Genomic DNA, 23506 nt, shown 5'->3' on the forward strand with positions numbered 1-23506 from the left:
TCTGACAGTTTTGATATGGAGTCGTGCAGGGCTGTCTTTTATCCCAAATGTTGTTTAATGTCTATATGAACCTGTTGGGAGTGGTCATCAGTATGCTGATGACACTCCGCTCTGTTTCTCCGTAACATCTGAATCAGGTGTGTCTGTGGAGGAACTGGAATGGTGCAGCCGTGGGTTGGATAAGTTTGAAAACAGAGGTTCTGTAGATGAATGATCTCCAGGTCCCAGAAATAGGTCAGTTGCCTGTTCTGGATGGGTTGCACTCCCTCCGAAGGAACAGGTATGTAGCTTGGGGGTGCTCCTAGATCCATCCTTGTCACTAGAGGCCTAAGTGGCTTCAATGGCTAGGAATGCCTTCTGCCAGCTTCGTCTAGTGTGACATTATGAATGTTCCTACATCAGGACAGATTGGCCATGGTCATTCAAACATTGATAACCACCGGATTGGGCTACTGCAATGTGCTCTTGGTGGGGCTTCCCTTAAGGCTTGTCCAGAAGCTGTATCTAGTGCAGAATGCTGCAGTGAGGTTGCTAGAGGGAGTGTTCTTTTGACAACATGCAACACAATTTCTGAAAGAACTGCACTGGGTTCTGATACGCTACTGGGCTAAGTTTAAGGTCTTTTAGCATATTAAGCCTTGAACAACTTGAGACCAGTTTATCTTTGAGACTGCCTTGCCTTGTACCCCTGCTTGGTGACTGTGTTCCTTAGGAGAGATATTCACAATAGTGCTTGATGCACCTGAGGTTCACATTACGTCCACAAAAACCAGGGATATTACAGTTAAGTGGAGTTACTAATCTGATTCATAGATCTGTTATTTGCAACTTGTTTTTATTGATGACTTGAAGTTCACCTTAATCTTTTTTGGTCGTTTGGTGGTATAGAAATATTTGCAAATTAATAAACAGGGATTAGGAGCTGGGACCTTGTCTCCAAGTCTTCTGGTTCAGATTCCGTGGCATGTGACACCAAATCTTTCCTGTCTAACGAGCCACTGTGGTTGAGATGGCAGCTTGTTGAACTGGGTACTAAAATCCTGCAGTTAGTACTGGGACTTTATGCTTTGCCTGTTGCAGAAGAAGTCATTAGTACTGCTTATTGCCGTAGGGGCTGCTGCTAATGTGAAGGAATAATGTGCAGTATAATGAGACAGGGGTTGCCTTGAAGGTTGCCCAAGAAGACAATAGTAGCGGAAACTGCATAGCTTGGTGACAAAGCACATGCTTGCATTTTGAAAGTCGCATAAGGCTAGGTCTACTTCAAAAGGACAACAGCAGAGCTTAGGAAAATCTTCATTCAAGTTCTTTGAGAGCAGCTGCTAGCTGTCTGCTTTTATAAGAGAGTTCTCTTTATCCTTATTCCAATATTATGTGTTGGTTTTTTTGATGGACCATCCCATTTTTGAATATATCCTGTTTTTACATGAGTTTTGCAGCAGTCTCCAATCCAAAGTAGTTAGCAGCTAGAGATGGTAAAGATTCAGCAGTGCTCAAAAATTCCTTCACTGCACCTGGCCCATCCTTTCTTATGATGCAGCTACCTCATAGGCATCCTCCATTTGTAAGCTTTCCAGAGCAGCTGTACAGTGATGGGGCATGCTCAAGCCTAGTAGTGCCTACTTGTTTTCTAGCTGCATTTCCTCTTTTCCTTCACCCTGTATGTTCAACAGAGCTAGATCAGAGCGCAGGAGGGATTGGATTTTAATTCTGTGTTCATTTCTGTTTGCTCTTAAAGCCCTTTACTGTATTTTGACAGAGACCAGCTGACAATGCATTGTAGACCAGATGTTAAAAACTGATTATTTACGGTAATATATGTGTGGAAATTGTGAAATTAAAAGTCCACTCTTTGTTTTGATCTTATTTCTAAGTCCATTTACATAATTGACATCACCGAATATATTCTAAACCTGTACCTATGTGTTTAATTAACAGTCTATCTCTGCTCCTGGAAGTGGAATTTGGAGTGATGGAAGAGATAAAAATGATGGAACACAGACCCATACATGGAATGTGGAAGTTCTGATTGATGTGCTTAAAGAGCTGGTATGTTGATCATAACATGGTCCTTTGGAAAAAATGAGCGTCAGAAATTTAAGGAGTGCTCCATGTATGATGGATTTCTTGTAACGATACTTGGTTACATTTGAGCATGTGTATATTTTGTCAGGTGTATAATTGGCAATGCTGACTGGTGGTTTGTGTTGCATTGTAACACATGCTGATTAGTCTTTCAAAATTTATCAACGTGTTTTTAACAAGCAAGCTCTATACAGCATAGGTGGCTATGGGAGAAGACAAGCAAACTTAATTGGACAATTTTAAGCAGAGAGAGGTTCATTTGGTACTAGATTATCATCACTATACCTGAAACTTTAGGTCTCCGATAGGAGTCTATAGATAATGAGTTCTTCATACATAAATATTAGGGTGGTTTTCTGACAAAATTCTACATGTCCAAATAATATGCTGCTGTTTGCTGGCATGTTGGTACTGTTACATGCTTGCAATAAACTTTATTGTACCTTCATTTTCAGTCCTGTTCTGTCTAGTTTTGGTCTTGTTCACACAGAGTGGTTGGGTGGCCATTTTGACACCAATGGCAGAATGAATAAATGTGCCATAGAGACTATGAGTATGATGCAGTGGTTCAACAATGCAGCATTGTATGAGCATTTAGTATATCTCTAAGCAGGTTGGTTCATCCTACTTATTGGTAATAGAGGCAGCATCCTAGAATCTACCTGTAGCCTTCATACCATCATGGGGACAAGAATGCATGGCTGGGTGCCATATATGTTCAAAAAATGACAAGTGAAGAGAGCAATGGGAGCCACCATGGCATGTTCTTATGTTGCTATCCTCTGCACCTCCCTCAGAAGGGGCACATGGAGAAGGGCCTCAGATGACGACTGCAGGCCCTGGAGCGCATTGCCAGAATTCAGACTTACTACTCCGATACTATCCAGACCCACAGCAGACTTAATGGCCCTCTCCCAGTGGTTGGCCATGCTTCTATCTTGCATAGATCTGGTACCCTGCACCAGGAAACTACAGTGGCTCATCCTTCCCTGGCAGGATGAAGTAGCAGCCAGATGCCACGTCAGAGTACTTCTATTCAAAGTCAGTCAAGCTCTCCCTACACTGGTGGCTCCAAACACCCATCTCACAGTATGATCCCCTTCCAATTTCCTCAGAGAAACCACAGTCATCATCCTTGGGACTAGGGGGCACATTGTAGTCTCCACTTGACTGCCACAGATAGTGGGGTCCTGTCGAACTAAAACATAATATAAACTAGCTGAAGCTCAGGGCAGTCTCCCTGGGTCTCCAGCAGTTTTCAGACACACTGCCACACAAACGCAGTAGTCACAGACAATGTCACTGCAAAGGCCCACATCAACAAACGAGGGGGGGGAGCGCGAAATCACGATATCCAGAAAGAGGCCCGGAGCCTCTTGACCTGGCCAGAGCACAGCTTGGCCTCCACAATGGTACAGCTCCTCAAGGGGGAGCTCAACACAGGCAGATTTTCTCAGTCGATCCCAACTACATCTGGGAGAGTGGGCTCTCAGCAAGTTTATCCCTGGGAACTCCAGTAGTGGATCTCAGAATGCCCAGACACATGGGTTTTTCTCCAGGATCTTTTCAGGTGGGCTGAAGGCCACAATATACTTAATAGCCACAATATACTCGATAGCCCCTTGTAGATGGACTTACTGTACACCTTCTCTCCTTTCCCCTTCCTCACCAGAGTACTCAAAATCTAGCAGGAGCAAGTGACCATGATTCTCGTGGTTCCTCAATGGCCTCGCAGACTGTGGTTCTCAGAAGTCCTGCAGCTGGGGTGCTCTCAACCTTTGGCCTTCTTGGCTTATTGAAGCTTCCTGAGGGGGTGTGACTGCGTGGATCCAGGGTGTAGTCAGTGCGTCTTCTCAGGAGGGAGTGGTCCCAGACACCCTGAAAGAGGCGGTGATCCGACCACTCCTGAAAAAGCCCACCCTGGACCCACTGGTTTGTGATAACTACTGCCTGGTTGCAAATACCCCCTTTTTAGGGAAAGTGATTGAGAGGGTTGTGGTGCAGCAATTGCAAATACTCTTGGATGAAACAGATTATCTTGACCCATTTCAATCTGGGCTCAGGCCTGATTATGGGACTGAATCAACTTTGGTTGTCCTGATGGATGACCTTTTTTGGGAGAAAGACAGGGTGTGTGTGACCCTTTTATTCTTACTTGATCTCTTGGCAGCTTTTGATACCATTGACCATGGTATCCTTCTGAGGCGACTTAGTGAGATGGGTATCAGAGGCACTACTTTACAATGGTTCCAGTCCTATCTCCAGGGTTGGTTTTGGAGAATAGCATTGGGTGATAGTCTTTCAGCCCCTTGGCAGTTATGCTGTGGTGTTCAGCAAGGTATCATCATTTCCCCGATGCTGTTTGACATCTATATGAAGCCCTTGGGAGCAGTCATCAGGTGATTTGGGGCAAGGAGTCAGCAGTACGCTGATAATACCCAGCTCTATTTCTCTGTTACATCTGAATCAGGACAGGCCGTGCAAACCCTGGACCACTGCCTGAACTCGGTGGTGGGCTGGATGAGGGCCAATCCTAGCAAGACAGGGGCGCTGTGGGTTGGTAGTTCCCGAGTTCGGATAATTTATTAATTGCCTGCTTTGGATGGGGTCATACTCCCTCTGAAACAGCAGGTTTGTAGTCTGGGGGTGCTCCTGGATCCATCCTTCTTGCTAAAGGCGCAGGTGACTTCAGGGGCTAGGAGTGCCTGTTACCAGCTTTGACTGGTAAGATAGCTGTGGCTGTTTCTGGACTGGAATAGCCAGACCACTGTTGTCCATGCACTGGTAACCTCCAGGCTGGATTGCTGTAATGTGCTTTATGTGAGGCTGCCCTTGAGGTTGGTCCAGAGGTTGCAGCTGGCGCAAAATGTGGTGGTGCAACTGCTCACTGGAGCACGGTATCACCAACATGTCACCCCACTGCTGAAAGAATTGCACTGGCTACCCATTAGTTACCGCTGGTTTTGTTATACAAAGCCCTATATTGTTTGGGACCAGGATACCTGAAAGATTGTCTTACCCCTTATATACCCAATCAGTCACTGTGCTCAGCAGGTGAGGGCCTCCTGCAGATACCATCTTATCAGGAGGTCCGTTCCGCATGACATAGGAAGCAGACCTTTAGTGTGGCAGCACCTACCCTGTGGAATTCCCTCCTCCTAAATATTAGACAGGCACCATCTGTGTTATCTTTTCGGTGCCTCTTGAAGGCATTCCTCTTTCAGCAAGACTTTTAAGTTGAGGCCTTGTCCCAGTCAGCGTCTGTGCTGGAATTGCTTTTTAAAATGTTTTTAAAGTTGTTTTGTTTTAATATATTTTAAAGTCTGTTTTTAAGATGTCTTAGAGTGTTTTTAGTGTTTTGTTTGCCTACCTGGTCGTCTTGGAGGAACAGCAGGATATAAATTGAATAAATAAATAAACTGCCCATGTCTCTGTCTCTGTCACTGGATCTCCTCATGCAAGGTCCCATTCCTTACCCAGACCCAGTGTGGCTCAGGCTAGTTGCCTCGAAATTGAGCAGCAAACCTTGCTAAGGGAAAGTGTGTCTTACCAGGTGTCCAAGACCGTCCTAGCAATATCCTAGTTAGTAATCTAACCTGTAGGTTCGATTGCTGCTATGCGTTATACATGGGGCTGCCTTTGAAGACAGTTCAGAAACTGCAGCTGGTGCAGAATTCAGTTGCCAGACTGCTGACAGGTGCAAGGTGGTAGAATATATAATACCAATTCTGGCATGGCTGCACTAGCTACCAATTTCCAGGCCAAATTCAAAGTGCTGGTTTTGACCTCTAAAGCCTTATGCGGCTCAGGACCCCAATACTTCAAAGTCCGACTCTCCCTGTGTAAATTAACTTGGACCCAGCGATCATCATCTGAGGCCTTTCTCTGTGTGCTCCCTTCAAGGGAGATGCGGAGGGTAGCGATGCAACAGCGAGCCTTGTTAGTGGTGGCTTCCCATTTGTGGAATGCTCTCCCCAGGTCTCTCACCCAGGCCTTTGGAGTTAATTTTCTGTTGGGTTTTAGTCAAGTAGGGAGGCGTTGGAGTTGGGTTGTGTTTTATGTATTTCGTGTGATGTTTTTATTCTTGTTTTTGTATCTGTTTTTAATGTTGCAAGTTGCTTTAAGTTTCTTTTGAAAAAAATGACTAATAATAGTAGTTTGCAAGCGATCCACTCTCCACATCTACAAGGCCAGACGGAAGGCGTTTGCTTGGTGGTGCCACCACAAACACGCTCCCTGAGTCCCCCTACAGCACGTTCTCCAGTTCCTACAAGATGGCAGAGCGCAGAGCCTCAAGCCCAATACTCTCAAACAGGTGTCACTGGTGGCATTTATGTCCCCCACATTGGACGTACAGGATATAAGTATTCAGCCATTAGTGAAACAATTTCTCACAGGGGTGACTCTCCTGGCCTTGCCAGTCATCCACAGGTTCACCTCCTGGAAGCTACACACTGTACTATGGGTGTTTGCCCAGCCACCTTTTGACCGTTTTGGACCATCCCCGTATGGATTCTGGCTCTAAAGGTGGTGTTCCTGGTGGCCATTACTTCAGCCAGGAGGGTATTGGAGCTCAGCACCCTGTCTGTTAGAAAGGTACTCTGCGTTTTTCATAAAGACTCAGTGGTCCTCAGGACAGATCTTGCCTTCATCCCGAAGACGAACGCAGCGTTCCATACGGCACAAAAACTCAGTTAGCCACCTTTCTGCCCCTCGCTGTGGACCTGGCATAATCTGGATATCAAGCAGGCACTAAACATTTTCATTAAAAGAATGATGCATATCCAACAATCTTACAGCCTTTCCATTCACTGGGCCAGAAAGCATCCTCTTCTACCATCACAAAGTGGATTAAGGCATGTATCTGTTTGGGCCACAAGTTACAGCACCTTTGGATCCCAGGCTGTATCACAGCCCACTGAACCAGGCTCCACTTATTTTCATGGGCTGTTATAAGCTGGACTTTTTTGCCTCTGTGCAGGTGGCCTTTGGCTGGTGCATGCTCCAGAATGTTCTAAAAGACTGGTGAGCAGTTCTAGTGTGGCCCATGCAACAAATTCAGGCTCTAGTAGGCCCAACAGTGACTGGCTTCTGGGTCCATTGGGAAAATGGCTCATTGGTGTCTACCATGAAGGTGCTTTTTCTGGTGGACAAAAGGAGCCAGTCAGTGTCCACACCTAGTATGGAAAATGCTCACTTGCTACACTGAAGCATGGGCGCTCATTCTCAGGCTGCCTTTTGATGGTTGGTGAAGAATCCAGGGTGCATTGATTTAAATCATCAAAAGAAACCCTTGATTTAAATTAAGTTTGTCACTTAGAGTTCTTCATATATTTCTTAAACAATGGTGCAAATCTGATTACTAAAACTTGTTAATTTACAATTCTATCTGGCATTTTACAAGGAGGGTACATTTTGTGTAATTATTTTGATAACCTGACTTTTATTAATTTACGAAATAGCACTTAATATATTGCCTTTGTCAAGGTGCACATGGGAAAACAAGCATAGAATGGAGTTCTCTAGGAAGCTGAGTTGTGCTGAGGAAAAATGGGGAATAATAGACTTATGGCATCACCGTTACGGTCTGCCATGATGTTCCAAAATAAGAGGCATGCTATGTAAGATACAGTAAGAAAATGACTCCCAGTGGCAACTCTTACATGGATCTTTCTGTACTGTAAGCTTGGGCTAGAGATTCTAAACCCAGTTAACTGACTGAACAAGCCATAAGGAGCTAAGCTTTTTTTTCTATTAACATCCAACACAGCAAACAGCTTGTGGAATAACACTAACACTGAAAGGCAGAGAGAGTCTTGATGAATGATGCATTCCCTGCTGGGAGGAAGGGTGGGATATAAATCAAATAATAAATAAATAAATTCCCATAATGCATTACAAAGTGAATTACTCAGTTTGCTAACCAGTTGTTCTTCATCCACATCATTTTCTCCAGTAAGCAGGTTTCATTATGATGTGTCATCATGCAACTAGCATTTCCTTCTTGTGCTGTTTCCACTTTGCACATTTTCCTTTTTTGTCTAGGGAAGGAATTTCTTCAAAATATTCCCAGGGAGAGTCTCTCTTAGGCCCAGAAGCCATGACAGTTCTTATGTGGGTGAATATAGGGAATGGAAGCAGTGTCTGTCCTATAATGGCTTCCCTTTTCTCTTTCCAGGCGTCCCCACGGCTCCTTTCTACTCTCTGCCTCCTGCTGTCCTTTTCTGTATTGTCTCTGCCCTAATTCCTTTGCCTTGTGTGGCCCAGCTCCACCACCCCATAAGCTCAGAACAGCAACAGTCCCATTCCCATCCAGCCTCTGTCTTTGCACATGTAACTTTAGTCAGAGAAGGAGAAACTGAACTGAAGTCCAAAACTTCCAAAAGTCAAAAGTTTGTAGTTAGGCTGGGCATGAATGCCCATGTTTGACTGGTAGGTAACACAATATGTGTGAATATGATAGAGGCATTAATTTAATTTTAATGATACTGTAAGTGTAGGTTTGGCATGTTTGTAATAAGACAGAATTGAATGACAGAAAAGGTACTACTTTATTGATTTTTTTAAAAATCCTTTTATTTTTTTAAAACCACTGATTTTTATCCGCCCTAGTGAAGACACTTTCATTTCTTTTATTTCTGCCTTGCTAAGTACTTCATGTTTTATCTGTGCCACTGCCTCTGTTGTGGTTTGTCTTTTTATTGAATGTATTCTATATGGTACTGTGTTTTTTAAAGTGTTATAAGCTGCTTTGAGTAACGCATAGGGACTAGAAAGGTAGATAGACATTTCTATATAAATAGAATTATACCACTTCAGTCTTATCAGCTCATTCTGTGTAATTTATACCAGGAGTTTTGAATGTTTCTGGGACCAATTTGTATGTGGTAATTCATTAAGTTGACAACTTACTTTGACAACTCACATGAACTATATTTAGGAAAAATTAACTGCAAGGATGTGATCATAGACTTACTGTGGGGAGGGGGCCATAATTATATATTATGCTGCCCTGGGCTCCTGGGAGGAAAGGCAGGATATAAAATAATAAATAAAAAATAACTTGGAGCTTGTGCTTTGCATACAGGAAGTCTGAGGTTCAATCCTTGGAATGTTGGCTTTTAAAAAAAGGTAACAGGAATTGCCAAATCTGTTTTTCTTTGCAGTTGTGCTGTTGTCAGTAGTAGACCATATACAGCTTAGATGTACCTCCTTTTATCTTAGTAAATGTTCCATGGTTTTTTATGGAGAAATGTGAGTGCATGTGTGAGTCTGAAACCTGCTTAAGCTTTGCCTCCATAAACTACAGATTAGGGTTTGTTTTTCTCTTTGCAGAACCCAAATTTAAACTTCAAGGAAGTAACCTATGAACTGGACCACCCTGGATTTCAAATTCGTGATAGCAAAGGCTTGCAGATTGTGGTATATGGTGTCCAGAGGGGGCTCGGACTAGAAGTCTTCCCAGTTGACCTCATATACAGACCTTGGAAGCATGCAGAAGGACAGGTAAAAATGAGGAGCTGTGAAGATTTTGCATACTTTCTCTCTTGCCGGTGTCTTAATTCCTTGGCTCTAAAGGAACAGAATACTTCTGTGTATTAATCTTCAACCTATAGGAAAATACACTGTAGTATAATCTTGACCCATCCCCGTCTGGGTTCAGGCCTAGTTATGGGACTGAATCTATCTTGGTCGATCTGATGGATGGCCTTTATCAAAAGGACGGGGGGTGCGACCCTGTTATCCTTATTTGATCTCAGCAGCTTTTGTACCATGGACCATGGTATCCTTCTGAGCTGATACAGTGAGATGGATATCGGAAATACTACTTTACAGTGGCGCCAATCCTATCTCTGGGATGGGTTTCAGAGAACAGCATTGGGTGATAGTCTTTCGGCCCCCTGGCAGTTGTGCTGTGGGGTGCTGCAGGGTATCATATTGTCTCCTATGCAGTTTAACATATGAAGCCATTGGGTGTGTTAATTAGGAGATTTGGGATGAGGCGTCAGCAGTATGCTGATGATACCCAGCCCTGTTTCTCAGTTGACATCTGAGGGTTCAGGCCTGGCGAGTCAGCCTTGGTGGCCCTGGTGCATGACCTCTATGGAGAGCAGGACAGGGGAAGTGTGACCTTGCTCCTGCTTCATGATCTCTCTGCAGCTTTCGGTACAATTCACCTCGGTTTCCTCCTGGACTGGCTCTGTGGGATGGGAATTGGGGGCACCATATTATGGTAGTTTCAGTCCTACCTACAGGCCCAAGTCAAGAGAATTGCATTGGGTGAATGTTTTTGGGCCCCTTGGCAGTTGCGCTATTTAATATCTATATGAAGCCCCTGGGAGTGGCCATTAGGAGTTTTGGGGCACTCAGCTCTACTTCTCCATAACATCTGAATCAGGACAGACTGCAGGCCTTGGGCCAGTGTCTGGACACAGTAGCGGGATGGATGAAGGAAAATAAGCTGAGCTTGAATCCTGAGCTTGAATCCTGGCAAGACAGAGAGACAGTGGGTGAACGGTTCACGTGTCCCAGAAATTGGTCTGGGGATGTTTTTGGATCCAGCTCTGTCACTGGAGGCCCAGGTAGTCTCAGTGGCTAGAAGTGCCTTTTATCAGCTGCACCTGGTGAGACAACGATGAACGTTCCTGGACCGGGAGAGCTTGGCCACAGTCGTTCAGGCATTGGTGACTTCAAGATTGGATTATTGCAATGCACTGTGTGGGGCATTTTAGGTGTCACATAAAATTCATTCCTCATTTGTAAAAAAATCATTCTTTCAGTGTGGCAGCACCTACTCTTTGGAATGCCCTGTTATTGACATCGGAGAGGCACCTTTAAACTTCTAAAACTTTTCTGTTTAGGCAAACCTTTCCAGACACTTAGATGTTGATCTGTTTTATTTTTTTTAGTTAATAGCTGTTGTAATTGTTTTAAATAGGTTTTTAATTACTTGGTTTTAAGTGTTTTATTGATAATTTTAATGTTTTTTGTAAACAGCTTAGAGGTCTTTATATTCAAGCAGTATATAAATTTTGTTAAATATAGAATAGCTGAAACACAGTTAGATACTGCTTTGACTATGTGAATGTAGCCTTTGCCTCAAAATGTGGCCCTTTAGATGTTGCTGGACTCCAGCTCCCATCAGCCTCAGCCAGCATGGCCAGTGGTCAGGGATGTTAGGAGTTAAAGTCTAACAACATATGGAGGGCCTCCACAGATTCTGTCCTCTAGAAATTGAAGTTGTGCAGTTGAGATTTTCTCTTTCACTAATAGTTAAGCCTAACGGGCATGGGTAGCAGTAAAAAAAACCAGTAAACTGACTCAGAGCTTTCAGAAAATTATCTGGGAAAGCAATCTAAGCATGTCAGAGTGGGAGGGAGGGGTGATGATTGTTTAGGATGAAGTGCATGAAGACAGTGTAACATGGTGAAAGACCTGAAATGACTCTTACAATGATGTGATTTTGTTGCAGCTCTCATTCATCCAGCATTCCCTCATTAACCCAGAGATCTTCTGTTTTGCTGACTACCCCTGTCATGCTGTTGCCACAGATATCTTGAAAGCACCTCCTGAAGATGACAATCGGGAAATTGCTACATGGTAAACAGCATTAATTTTTCTTGGGATTACAAGTGCTTCAGCATTCTGAAATAATGAACCAGAGTATTCATGGTTGAGACCCCCTTTATTGCTTTTCTGCCAGCCTTTTGGTAAGAAGATTTGAGTCACTAAGTGCTTCTCACATGCAAGAACGTGTATGCAGCAGGAAGGGGCATTTACCAATCCATAAATTGTGTGTTTGTTTATTATTACATTTACACCCCACCTTTCTTCCAGGGAGCTCAATGTGGTGTACAAAAATGGGTCTTCCCTCCTGATTTTATCCTCATAACAACCCTATGAGGTAGGTTAGGAATGAGAGGCAGTGACTGGTCCAAGGTCACCCAGTGAACTTCATGGCTGACAAGGGGATTTGAACCCAGGTTCCTCCCAGATCCCAGTCCCTAATCACCATACCGTACTGGCTTTTAGTTTCATGTATAATGAGATCAGTATATAAAATTAACCATGTGTATTAAGGGGCTCTGAACTAAAGCGGATTGTAAAGTGGCCTGGATTGTGAAGGTTGGATCTTGATTTTTGGGCAGACATTTGGCCTAGGGGGCCTTCTGGTCCTTCTCGGTCCTGCTCTTATATGCACACCATGTAAAGGAAGTTCATTTAGATCTCATTTTCCCAAATTTGGTTATTTCAAATATTGTACCCTAGGATTCTCAGTCACCATAAAGTCTAGAAATGTAAAATCAGTTAGACTTGTCTGGTTCTTTATTGGATTTTGCACTTGTGGGGCTAGTGTGGTAGATTGCAGAGGATGGTAGAGGCTTGTGTGGCCCAAAGATCATTGCCTTTAACCCATAGGTAGCTCTTTTAAACAGAGTGGTCCAGCTAGCTCAGTATTATCAACTTTGCCTGGCAGCAGCTCCCCAAAGCTTCAAACAGGGGACTTTCCCAGCCCTACATGGAGAAACTGGCGCTTGAATCTGAAACCTTTACAATGCAAACTGCTCGACTACTGAACTATACAGTCCTTTTCCTCCTTCCCATCCCTTATTTTTCTAAGCCTCCTAAAACTTTTAATGAAACCTTTCTTGTTAAACAGAGTTTAGAATTACATCATTCTTTTACGTTGCTCATGCTAGCCTGTTCTGACATAGACTTCAAACCAGAATCCTGTTTGCTGACTAGCATTCTTGATTTTTCCTCCTGTTTGTTAGGAAGAGCCTGGACTTGATTGAATCTCTGTTACGGTTGGCAGAGGTTGGCCAGTATGAACAGGTGAAGCAGCTCTTCAGCTTCCCTATCAAGCACTGTCCAGATATGTTGGTATTGGCTTTACTACAGATCAACACTTCCTGGCATACTTTGCGGCACGAACTCATCTCCACACTTATGCCCATTTTCCTTGGCAACCACCCCAACTCTGCCATCATCTTGCATTATGCATGGCATGGGCAGGTAAGAGGTTTTGTTTTGACAGCAGTGTCCAAACTGTGGGTATCCTTGGCCCTCATTGTCATTGTGGTTATGATCCTTGGAAGAAGAATAAGGTGGGATAGAAATTCAATTATTATTTGCTCTGTAACAGTTGGCCTGGGGGGTGAGTTGAGCTTTGTTCTGTAACCGGTACTGTTTTTCATCTGTAAAGCCATTGGGAGAGTTTGACTTCAGTTTCAATAGGCCAATGACTCCCAGCTATCCTTAATGATCATCTGATCCAGGAGCAGAGCAGGGTCTGTCCCGAATGAGTGCTTAAGGTCTGTAGTGCACATGGATTGGAATAAACAAATGGTGGTAGAGACTGGCAGTAGCAATATCCCTCCTCCCCTGGTTTTCCCATTTAAAGTTGTGTGGTGTGGCAGTTGCATGTGCATTCTGTTCCTCAGAGAATGCTCATATGTGCTGTAGCTGTGTTCTGTTGAGTTTCCTTGTTATGGATCCTGTATTTACAACAAGGCTATAAAGCATTAGTGCAGTGTGACCTGTTTGCTGTGGTGCCATAACCTCAGTATATAATACACTACCTCCCTGGCCATGGAAATAAATTGTAGCGCTATGGTGCATTTGCCGCTTAACTGTTCTGTGGGAGAACTGTTGCTTGCTTCTGTAAATGCTGTTAGGGAAAGGTAAGGTATAAAATGTGCTAAATTAAGGTGTAGCTGATCTTTCACAGCTGTGCTCTTGCTGAAAGTGAAGGCAGTAAAGAGGAGCATATAATGGTGTTCATAGATTGTTGGTTTCAGTCATTATTGTAGTAAGGGTCTCTACATCTTAGCGAGTGGTTATTGCTCTCTACAGAGCCAATGTCTGAGGTAGTAAGTATGAATTATAGTTAAACCCAACAAAGGAAAGAGAATAGTGCATTTTACTAGTAACAGTTTTTTGAAGCCCTGGTTAAGGGCCTGTCATCTTTAGGGTGCAATACAACTCTCATTTATGCTGGGCCAAGAGGGGAGCTGGATGCAGCAGATCTTTGACTGACCCGGCTGGGTCCCGGCTTAGCCAGACTAAGCTGGCATGAGTTGCTCAGCCTGGCTCAGTTGGGCCTCAGCCAGCTCAGACGAGATCATTGTAAGCCTGAAAAGGGGGTGTTTCGGGGGCATGTCATGAGAGGGGCTGAGGTGAGGGGACTTAGGCCACATCCAGTTTGTGTTCGGAGTGTTCCTGCAGGTCCCAATTCAGGCAAAAGTTATGCTGGGGGAAAGGTCGGTCTAAGAAAATAAATACAGTAGACATCCATGGAGAGGGCTTACTCCCCAGTAGAGTGTTTGGGAGAGCAGGCTTTGACTTTCTGGCCCCTGTGCGCAGCTTCTGGCTGAGTTGGTGTTCAGCCAACCCAGAGGCTCCTGAACAGCAACAGAATGCAGCGGAGCTTTACACTGGCTTCTCGTTCGACGGCACCACTTATGCCAGCTTCCCCTGAGTTGGGTTGCTCTGCCAATTCATGCTTGTGCAGAGGGGTTACATAGTAGAGCTAGTTCCCTGTATTTTTCTTGGTAACTTTCCTCCAGCTGATGGGGAAGAAAAACAGAAGTGGTGTCAGGGGCTCCTGTGCCTTGCCTCTCTGGAGTTGCCTTTGTCTCTCTCCACACTGTCTCCAACTGAGGGCAGCTTCTGAGTTGCTGCTGAGTTGATTTCTTATGCTTCATCTGTGCCCATAAAGCAGTGGCCCAGCTGAGAAGCTTGGTTCAGAAATGTAAAGAAGGCAATATCTATTCTTTCTCCTCCATTTTAAGGAGCTGGATTGGGGCAGATAAACCAAGGATTCCTTGACAGTAGCTCTTAGAGGGCTCTGGTGAACCAAACCTCACCTCTTGTTCCTGGAATGGCTCCAGGCCCAGGAGATGAGAAATCATTGATGCTATTGCAGCAGGGGGAGCAAAACACAGCGCCTTCTGGCTGTACGGTGAGGGCGAGTTGAGGAGGCTGAAGGGTTTGGAGGAGCAAGGTGCCTAGAACTGGGGGCAGGGGAAGCATAAATCTTTACCTCACCCTGTTTTAACTAGTTTTGATTATATTGGAACCTGTGATTAGTCTTACAGAGCACAAGGGACTTGCCATGTGCCACTGAGGCTGCTTTTTAGGAGACAGATAATTCCTGTCGCGTTCTGAAATTGAGGTGCTTTTTCCTTAGGGTCAGTCTCCTTCAATCCGCCAACTCATCATGCATGCCATGGCAGAATGGTACATGAGGGGGGAGCAATATGACCAAGCGAAACTGTCACGTATTCTAGATGTGGCCCAAGACTTGAAGGTGAGTCGGATTTTATGGTGTAATTTTGTTCAAGTGTTTTGACTCCAGTGCTGGTGTTGGTGCGAGACAATAGGGCTTGGGAGCAGAGGAAAAACTAAGTTAAACATCACATCAGAAGGCTTGTTAGTCCCAAGGGTGGAAATGAGGCCATGTGTGGAAAGAGAAGTCCAGCTCTTAAGTTAAAATACAACTGTGTTGCTAAATGCATGACTTGCTATTGTAATTTTTTTTCATCTTCAGAGTTGCTAAGAAATGTGTCTGTAGTCTTTTCATTTCTGAGGTTTTGCTCTGGAACAACTTCAGAGACTCTAAAAGCTTGCTGTGTCTTCCCTCTTTATAGATGGAAGTGTGCTAGATTTTGGTTGCATTGATATCATAACTTTGTAGCTTTTATTAGATGCTGTTGGGTCAGCCTTCATGTTAAAACATAAAAATAATTATTTTATGTAGTGGTTTAAATTTCTTTCCTGCCCTCCCTTGCAAAGAAACAGAGGGTGGCATTTAGGTCACGTTTAGTTTAAGTTCAGCACTTCTGAAGGCCTGTAACCACTTGCTTGTTTCAAGCAAGATTGTCGCCAAAAAGTACCCATGTATTCACCAAGAGTGAATGTACCCTTAAGTTCCATGGCTGCATGACCTCTTTTTCTATGGAACTTGTACAACGGTCCATGAAAGCCCCATTGAACCTAACAGAAGGTTTCCATTTCAGTTGGGATGTGAGGTGGGCTGGTTCTTCAGGCCCAGCTCTGGTCTTCCTCCAGTTTTGTACAGACCGTTTTTAGGCCTGTTGAGAGTTCCATCCAGCCATACAAAGAGCCATAGGTGTTGGCTGAAGGGGGAGGCGCAGTCCTGTTTGTGGATGATGGGTGCAGCCCACCTAGCTTTAGTGTCACAAAGATGGTGAGGGTTCCTGCAAAAGTGTTTTGGTCCAGGATGCCACCCACAGAACAGAAAATAGGGAAGGAGGAATGGCTCACTGTGCCACATTGCCGTCTATCCTTGGCAGCTTTGCCCTGCCTGTAGTCTTCCACACACACCCCAAAAAATCTTAGGTTGGTGGAAAAAGCAATGTGCCAACGTATTCCCCTCTTCCAGGAGGAGAAAGTTCCACTCTGGAAGCCACTTTGCTGGCTTTGTTCTCTGTCATGCTCTCTGTGACAGAGAGAATGTCGGGAACTGGCTAATTTTATACATATATATGAATGTATGTATATATGGTGCGGGAGGGAGGTGCATAGCCTTAATATTAAGAGAAGCGTAGCCTGATACTTTGACTAGCAGTTTTCTAACTCTTTTTCTTTAGGCGTTGTCAATGCTGCTAAATGGTACTCCATTTGCCTTTGTTATTGACCTTGCTGCACTTGCCTCTCGACGGGAATACCTCAAACTAGACAAATGGCTCACAGATAAAATTCGGGAGCATGGGGTAAAGCAGGATTTTCTTAATTTATGTTTGCAACTTTTTTGGTGGTAACAGTCACTTCTTCAAAAGTATTGTTGCCCTGAAGTTTATAAAAAATGCTTTCAGTATGTCCTTTTAGTGATAATTACCCAATACTTTCTATATTTTAATTTGTTAACATTTTGAATTGTTTTTAAATGCATGTATCCCACTGAGATTTGCACTTTTCCTTCCCTAGGAGCCTTTCATCCAAGCCTGTATGACTTTCTTAAAGAGAAGATGTCCGTCTATCTTGGGTGGCCTTGCCCCAGAGAAAGACCAGCCCAAAAGTGCTCAGCTTCCTCCAGAGACACTGGCAACTATGCTAGCTTGCCTGCAGTCTTGTGCTGGGTAAGCATATCATATCTTCTGTGACAGGGTATCAGTTTCTTTAAAGTAGTGGTTAAGAAGGTGAGTTTAGAAACTGGAAACTCAGCCATGAGCTCACTAGGTGGCCTTTGTAAGCTGCTGTTTCCCAGCCACCCTCCCATCCTCTAAATCCTTGTAACAGTGGCCTATATTGCAAAGGTGGTGTAAAGTTTACTGTGTCTGTATAGCAAGTGCTTCGACCACTCTGGTAAAGCGCTGAAGAAATCCTAAACAAGTCCTTTTGACTGAAAATTTTATGAAGTTTTTACATTGCTGGTTTTAACTTTTGTTTGTAATATGTTACACTGCTGGTTTGAAATGGTTTTTTATGTAATTGTATTATTGTGAGACACCCTGAGCTCCTTTTGAGAAGGAAGGCAGATAATAAATTGGAAATAATAAATATTCCATACATCAAACACATAAAAACGAGGTGACTGTGTGTACATATAACCAATGACGGTTAGAACTGATGGGTGGAAAGTGCAGGGAAGGCGATTTTGGCTGAATGTTAGACAGCTGTTCAACAGCAGACCAGACTGCCTCAGGGGGTGATGGGCTCTTCTTCAGAGGATGTGTGTTACACACAGACTTTCCAACCATCTCTCAGGGATGTTTCAGTTGTAGATCTTGTGTTGAGCACAAAGTTGATTAAATGACCTCCTAGCCCCTTCCAATTAAGTGATCAGTTGTGACATTTTTAGATAGCTATACTAAAATTGGTTCTTGGCCTAAAGTGCTCAAATCTGGAAGTATTCAGTTTAGTAAGATTTGAAAATGGATTCAGGAATAGTTTTATTTTTGCTGTCAAGACTTTCTAACACATATGTTTTCTTTGGAAACATGAGTACTAGACGTTTATGCCCTGTATTGCCTGTAGGTTTATGGCCACTTTCTGCATTAGACTTAAGCTCCTAAGGTATTGTGGAATCCTTATGGATCAGAGATTTAGCTTTATAATGACTTGTTCCTGTCCTTTCATTTGTGGAATAATTGCTGTGGCTGAGCAAATGCACTTTGCCAGGTTTAGCCTACGTTAGAGACTTTGCAAACCCACCTGCAGATTTTCCTTATCTAATGGCTGCATTACATGCCCACAGGTCAGGCACAGTTCAGCTTAGTTTGGTCTGTGCAGCAGAGTAGGCTGTGCTGCCAGTGGTTTAAGTAGGATGATTGGATTAAATCACCTGAGTCGTCATTAATTTAGTCATATATGCTACTTTATGAGGGATGTCTGCCAATAATATACTTCAGCAACAGGGAACCTATGGACCACCGCATTATGATTTTGGACTCTTAACTTCCCATGATGATGAGAATAGTAGTCAAGAAATATCTGGAGGGTCACACATTACCCTCCCATGATAGGAACACTTTGGAAGTGGCAGAGGTGGTTTTGCTGTTTCTTTCATTTGCTGTAAGTTGTGATTAGGGGCTTGTAGGGCCTTTGTGCCCTTGAAGGTTCCATGGCAGTCTGAAACAATTGATGCAATCTTCCCCATCATGCTGGCTACATCATGCTGCAACTGCTCGTGTTGCAGGGCCTCAGAACAAGGACATAAAGGTGGCAGGCCTACATAGGAATATAATATAGAAGGGTTTGAACGTAAAAAATAATAAGGCTGCCATCTTTACGTGTCTGCTATGTTGGAATCTGTGCTTTCGCGAAAATGATTCCACTTTTCATACTGAGAAACAGTATTACAACTTGGAGTTTTTAACCATCTGTTGTTGTTATGTGCCTTCAAGTCGACTATGACTGAATCAGTGACCTCCAAGAGCATCTGTCATGAACCACCCTGTTCAGATCTTGTAAGTTCAGGTCTGTGGCTTCCTTTTTGGAATCAATCCATCTCTTGTTTGGTCTTCCTCTTTTTCTACTCCCTTCTGTTTTCTCCAGCATTATTGTCTTTTCTGGTGAATCATGTCTTCTCATTATGTGTCCAAAGTATGATAACCTCAGTTTCATCATTTTAGCTTCTAATGGTAGTGCTGGTTTAATTTGTTCCAAAGCCCAATTATTTGTCTTTTTCGCAGTCCATGGTATGCGCAAAGCTCTCCTCCAACACCACATTTCAAATGGTTGATCTTTCACTTATCAGCTTTTTAAACTGTCCAACTTTCAGATCCATACATAGAGATCGGAAATACCATGGTCTGAATGATCCTGACTTTAGTGTTCAGTGATACATCTTTGTATTTGAGGACCTTTTCTAGTTCTCTCGTAGGTGCCCTCCCCAGTCCTAGCCTTCTTCTGATTTCTTGATTATTGTCTCCATTTTGGTTAATGACTGTACCAAGTTATTGATAATCCTTGACAAGTTCCATGTCCTCATTGTCAACTTTAAAGTTACATAAATCTTCTGTTGTCATTACTTTAGTCTTTTTGACATTCAGCTGTAGTCCTGCTTGTGTGCTTTCCTCTTTAACTTTCATCAGCATTGGTTTCAAATCATTACTGGTTTCTGTTAAGAGTATGGTATCGTTTGCATATCTTAAATTATTGATATTTCTCCCTTCAGTTTTCACACCTCCTTCATCTTGGTCCAATCCCGCTTTCCATATCGTATGTTCTGGGTATAGGTTAAACAAATAGGGTGATAAAATACACCCGTTTCACACCCTTTCCGATTGGGAACCAATCGGTTTCTCCATATTCTGTCCTTACAGTAGCCTCTTGTGCAGAGTATGGGTTGTGCATCGGGACAATCAGATGCTGTGGCACCCCCATTTCTTTTAAAGCATTCCATAGTTTTTCATGATCTACACAGTCAAAGGCTTTGCTGTAATCTATTAAGCACAGGGTGATTTTCTTCTGAAATTCCTTGCTCCTTTCCATTATCCAACTGATGGAGAATTTTTATTTTCTCCTGTGGGATCTTTGCTGGGGGTCCTTTAAGTAATTAAAAGACACAGGCTTAAAGCAAAAAGGTAGGCCTTTATTTCTTACAAGCACATGCAGGGTCAGTCCCCCAGAAAGTCTGGAGAGGACTGCAAAGAGGTACAGTCTGCACAGATCCTTTATACCTTATTGAATACACATGTGACATTAGTTTACCAATCCCCTAAGTTCTTCGTAACAGTTCTTTCCTCTTGAAATATTTCCAACCAACCAGATAGCTTTATTTTAATGAATACATGCATATTCATAATTTTACAGATACCTCCCATCTCATTGTCTTCTTAGATTGGTGTTAATCTGTCCCCTTGACTGATATTACCCCTATTCTACTGTCATAGTTACTGATCGTTTTGTACTATACATTCCATTCTGTCATGGCTCCTGATCAGTCAAGCTGGTCAGGAACATCTCTAGGACGTTACAACATGTTCCTTTGAGTGATACCATGAGGCAAGGGCAAGTTTTTGTTCTCCTTAGAGTGAGTGGAAGTTCTATATGAAATTCCAATTATAATTACACTGCTATAGAGAAAGATTAATTTTAAATCACCATATTATAGCTGAAAGCCACACAATATAAAGAATGATTAGGGAACACAGTAAAGGAAAAGGGGTAACTCTGAGCCAGCCACTCTCCATCAAACACAGAGAGATGGGGAAACAATCTTTATTGCTTAGTCCAAAGACCATTGCAGACAAGAACTAAATACAAAACATTAAGACATTAAATGACTTTCATACAGAGTCAATAATCACAATTATATTAATAAAATGAATAAATAAAACATATGTCTTAAAATAGAGCTTTACAGGCAGAGCAGTTAAACAGGAAATGATATTTGACATTTAATACGATGTCAAGAAGCCTTTTATGCACTTTATGCTAGGGAAAGTTGACTAAAGCATTAAATTTTAGTCTTGATTTTAAGAACTTCCACTTGTACTGGCAGATCGCTGCCCCTTTTAAATCTGCCCCTTTTGTAAGTTTATTTATTTAATTTAATTTTTACAGTCGACCGACCACAATACAATATACAATATTTACATAAGACTACTTGGTAACAAAGCTATGGCAGACATCAAGCAATACGATGGATTAAATGCAATACACAATCATACAGGGTCTGTTCACTATGGCCAAGTTCAAGAATTTGGCTACTTGAACAGTAATTGCTTTATCAGAACCCTCTAAGAGAACAGGCAAAAGAGCCTCCGGGGAACGACCTGGGAGGGATTGCAAAATGGGGTCTAAAAGATCTTTTCTGGCCCCATCATAATATCTACAGTTAAACAGGACATGTAAGACCGACTCCACTTCAGCCTTATCACAGGGGCAGTATCTATTATTCCTCGGGGTTTTATCATATCTGCCCTCCAAAAGTTTAGAGGGTAGGGCGTTGAATCGGGCCAAAGAGAATGCCCTCCTGTACTTGGGTACAGACAACCAGCTTAAATAGTGCATCCCGTCTTTACAAGGGAAACCTGTTAGACCCAGTGAACGAGGGGAGCAGGGGCCCGAAGCAGCTGCAAGAAGCTCTTGGTTGTCAATATTAACTAGCCACTGTTTGACAATCGCCTTGGCCCTACCAAGTTCTATAGAGAGCAAGTCAGAGGAAGAAAGGCCTACTGAGACAATTTTATCCAGCACCACCTTGGTCCAAGATGGGTTAATAGGGTCTCTCAGTACCTGAGAAGTAAGTGAGTCTTGAGTGAACATAAGACAGCAGCGTAGCCAGAATTGAATGGCATAAGTCCAAGCTAAGCAATTTAAAGAGTTAAGGCCAGCCTCCAAGTTAAGAGTAGCTCCAGAGGCCCATCTTGGGACACCAAAAATAGATCTAAGAAAGGAAGAATTCCTTCAAGTTATCCTTTGAAGTAGGGATACCTAATTGGGGTCCCATAGAGTATCATCAGGACTATTTTAGTTCTTAAAACACGTACTGCTGCTGGCACAAATTTCCCGCCCTTTGTGAAAAAGAAGCGGGTCATTGCACCCAAATTTTTCTCAGCTTTGGCCTTGACGTATTTGGCTTGGGTTCTCCAGCTGACTGTTTCATGAAACCAAATATCCAGGTACTTATAAGAGTCAACCTGATTGATTCTGGCAGACCCCATGAACCAAGGGAACCTGACCTTTCTCCTGGAAAACACTATTACTTTAGATTTAGAGTGGTTAATTGTAAGGTAATTACTTTTGCAATATTCCACAAAACCATTGAGTAGTCTCTTAAGACTCAGCTGGGTTTGGGAAATTAGGACCGCATCATCTGCGTAAAGCAGAATGAATACTTTTGTAAGCCCAAGCTTGGGTGGATGGGATTGTAACATTCCCAGAGCAGGAGGAAGGTCAGCCAAATATAGGTTAAATAGGGTGGAGGCGAGAACACACTCTTGCCTAACACCTCATGAGATGAAGGAGGCAGCCCACCTCAGAATACTTCTCACCTCGAGAACACACTTATTATATTTATGAAATAAGATTATACACATCATGCCATTGTAAAAAAATCAGTATTAGGCTCTCCCTGGTTCCACTGTGAAGACTTCCCTTAGCTGAGGCCATTGCTCTCTAGTATACGAGATCAGAAGACCTCTTTCCCAAGATCAAATAGTAAAAAGTATATTAATCAAAAGATTGTAAAACAACACCAAATTAATGATATGTGGTCATGCATTAGCCAATTTTGGCACAGAAAAGAGCTCAGGAATTTGCAGCCAGGTGAGCTTGACCTTTTCCTCTTTCCCTACACACAGGCCTGCTTTAATGCCTGTTGTGTGTGAATGAGGGAAAGAAATCAATTTTTCCTTCATCATTTTTCAAGGGCCCAAATTGCTTGGGGCCAGGATGTTTGGGGGATCCTCTATCACAATGTATGTTTGCGATATGATCTCTGGTGCCTCTTCGCTTTCTAAATCCAGCCTGGACATCTGGCATTTCTTGCTCTATATATGGTAAGAGCCTTTGTTGTAGAATCTTGAGCATTACTTTACTTGCATGGGATATTAAGGCAATAGTTGGATAATTACTGCATTCCCTGGGATCCCCTTTCTTTGGAATTGGGATGTATATTGAACACTTCCAGTCTGTGGGCCATTGTTTAGTTTTCCATATTTCTTGACAAATTTTTGTCAAAATTTGGACAGATTCGGTCGCAGTAGCTTGCAGCAACTCTATTGGTATGCCATCTGTTCCTGCCGATTTGTTTCTTCCAAGTATTTTGAGAGCAGCTTTCACCTCACAGTCTAAAATTTCTGGTTCTTCATCATATGATCCCTCCGAGAATGAATCTGTCATCCTTGCATCTCTTTTATAGAGTTCTTCAGTGTATTGCTTCCATCTTCCTTTTATTTCATCTTGGTCAGTCAGTGTGTTCCCCTGTTAATCATCCCTGCTCTTG

At 43.1% G+C, this 23506-nt stretch overlaps 1 protein-coding gene across 12 annotated transcripts in view; it reads left to right on the forward strand.

Annotated features, from left to right (window-relative positions):
• The window catches only part of CNOT1 (CCR4-NOT transcription complex subunit 1), a 114410-nt gene that overhangs the window by 23050 nt on the left and 67854 nt on the right, over window positions 1-23506 (forward strand). For 11 of the 12 annotated variants that reach the window (XM_061594120.1, XM_061594114.1, XM_061594119.1 and 8 more), the window contains exons 10-16: window positions 1939-2049; window positions 9421-9591; window positions 11558-11685; window positions 12861-13101; window positions 15278-15397; window positions 16701-16823; window positions 17038-17189. In XM_061594120.1, coding sequence (XP_061450104.1) covers window positions 1939-2049; window positions 9421-9591; window positions 11558-11685; window positions 12861-13101; window positions 15278-15397; window positions 16701-16823; window positions 17038-17189 — 1046 coding nt within the window. The remainder of the gene's footprint in view (window positions 1-1938; window positions 2050-9420; window positions 9592-11557; window positions 11686-12860; window positions 13102-15277; window positions 15398-16700; window positions 16824-17037; window positions 17190-23506) is intronic. The other variant, XM_061594124.1, reaches the window with a different exon arrangement.

Source organism: Rhineura floridana, chromosome 13 (genome assembly GCF_030035675.1).
Source record: "Rhineura floridana isolate rRhiFlo1 chromosome 13, rRhiFlo1.hap2, whole genome shotgun sequence".
In the NCBI taxonomy this organism is placed as follows: domain Eukaryota; kingdom Metazoa; phylum Chordata; class Lepidosauria; order Squamata; family Rhineuridae; genus Rhineura; species Rhineura floridana.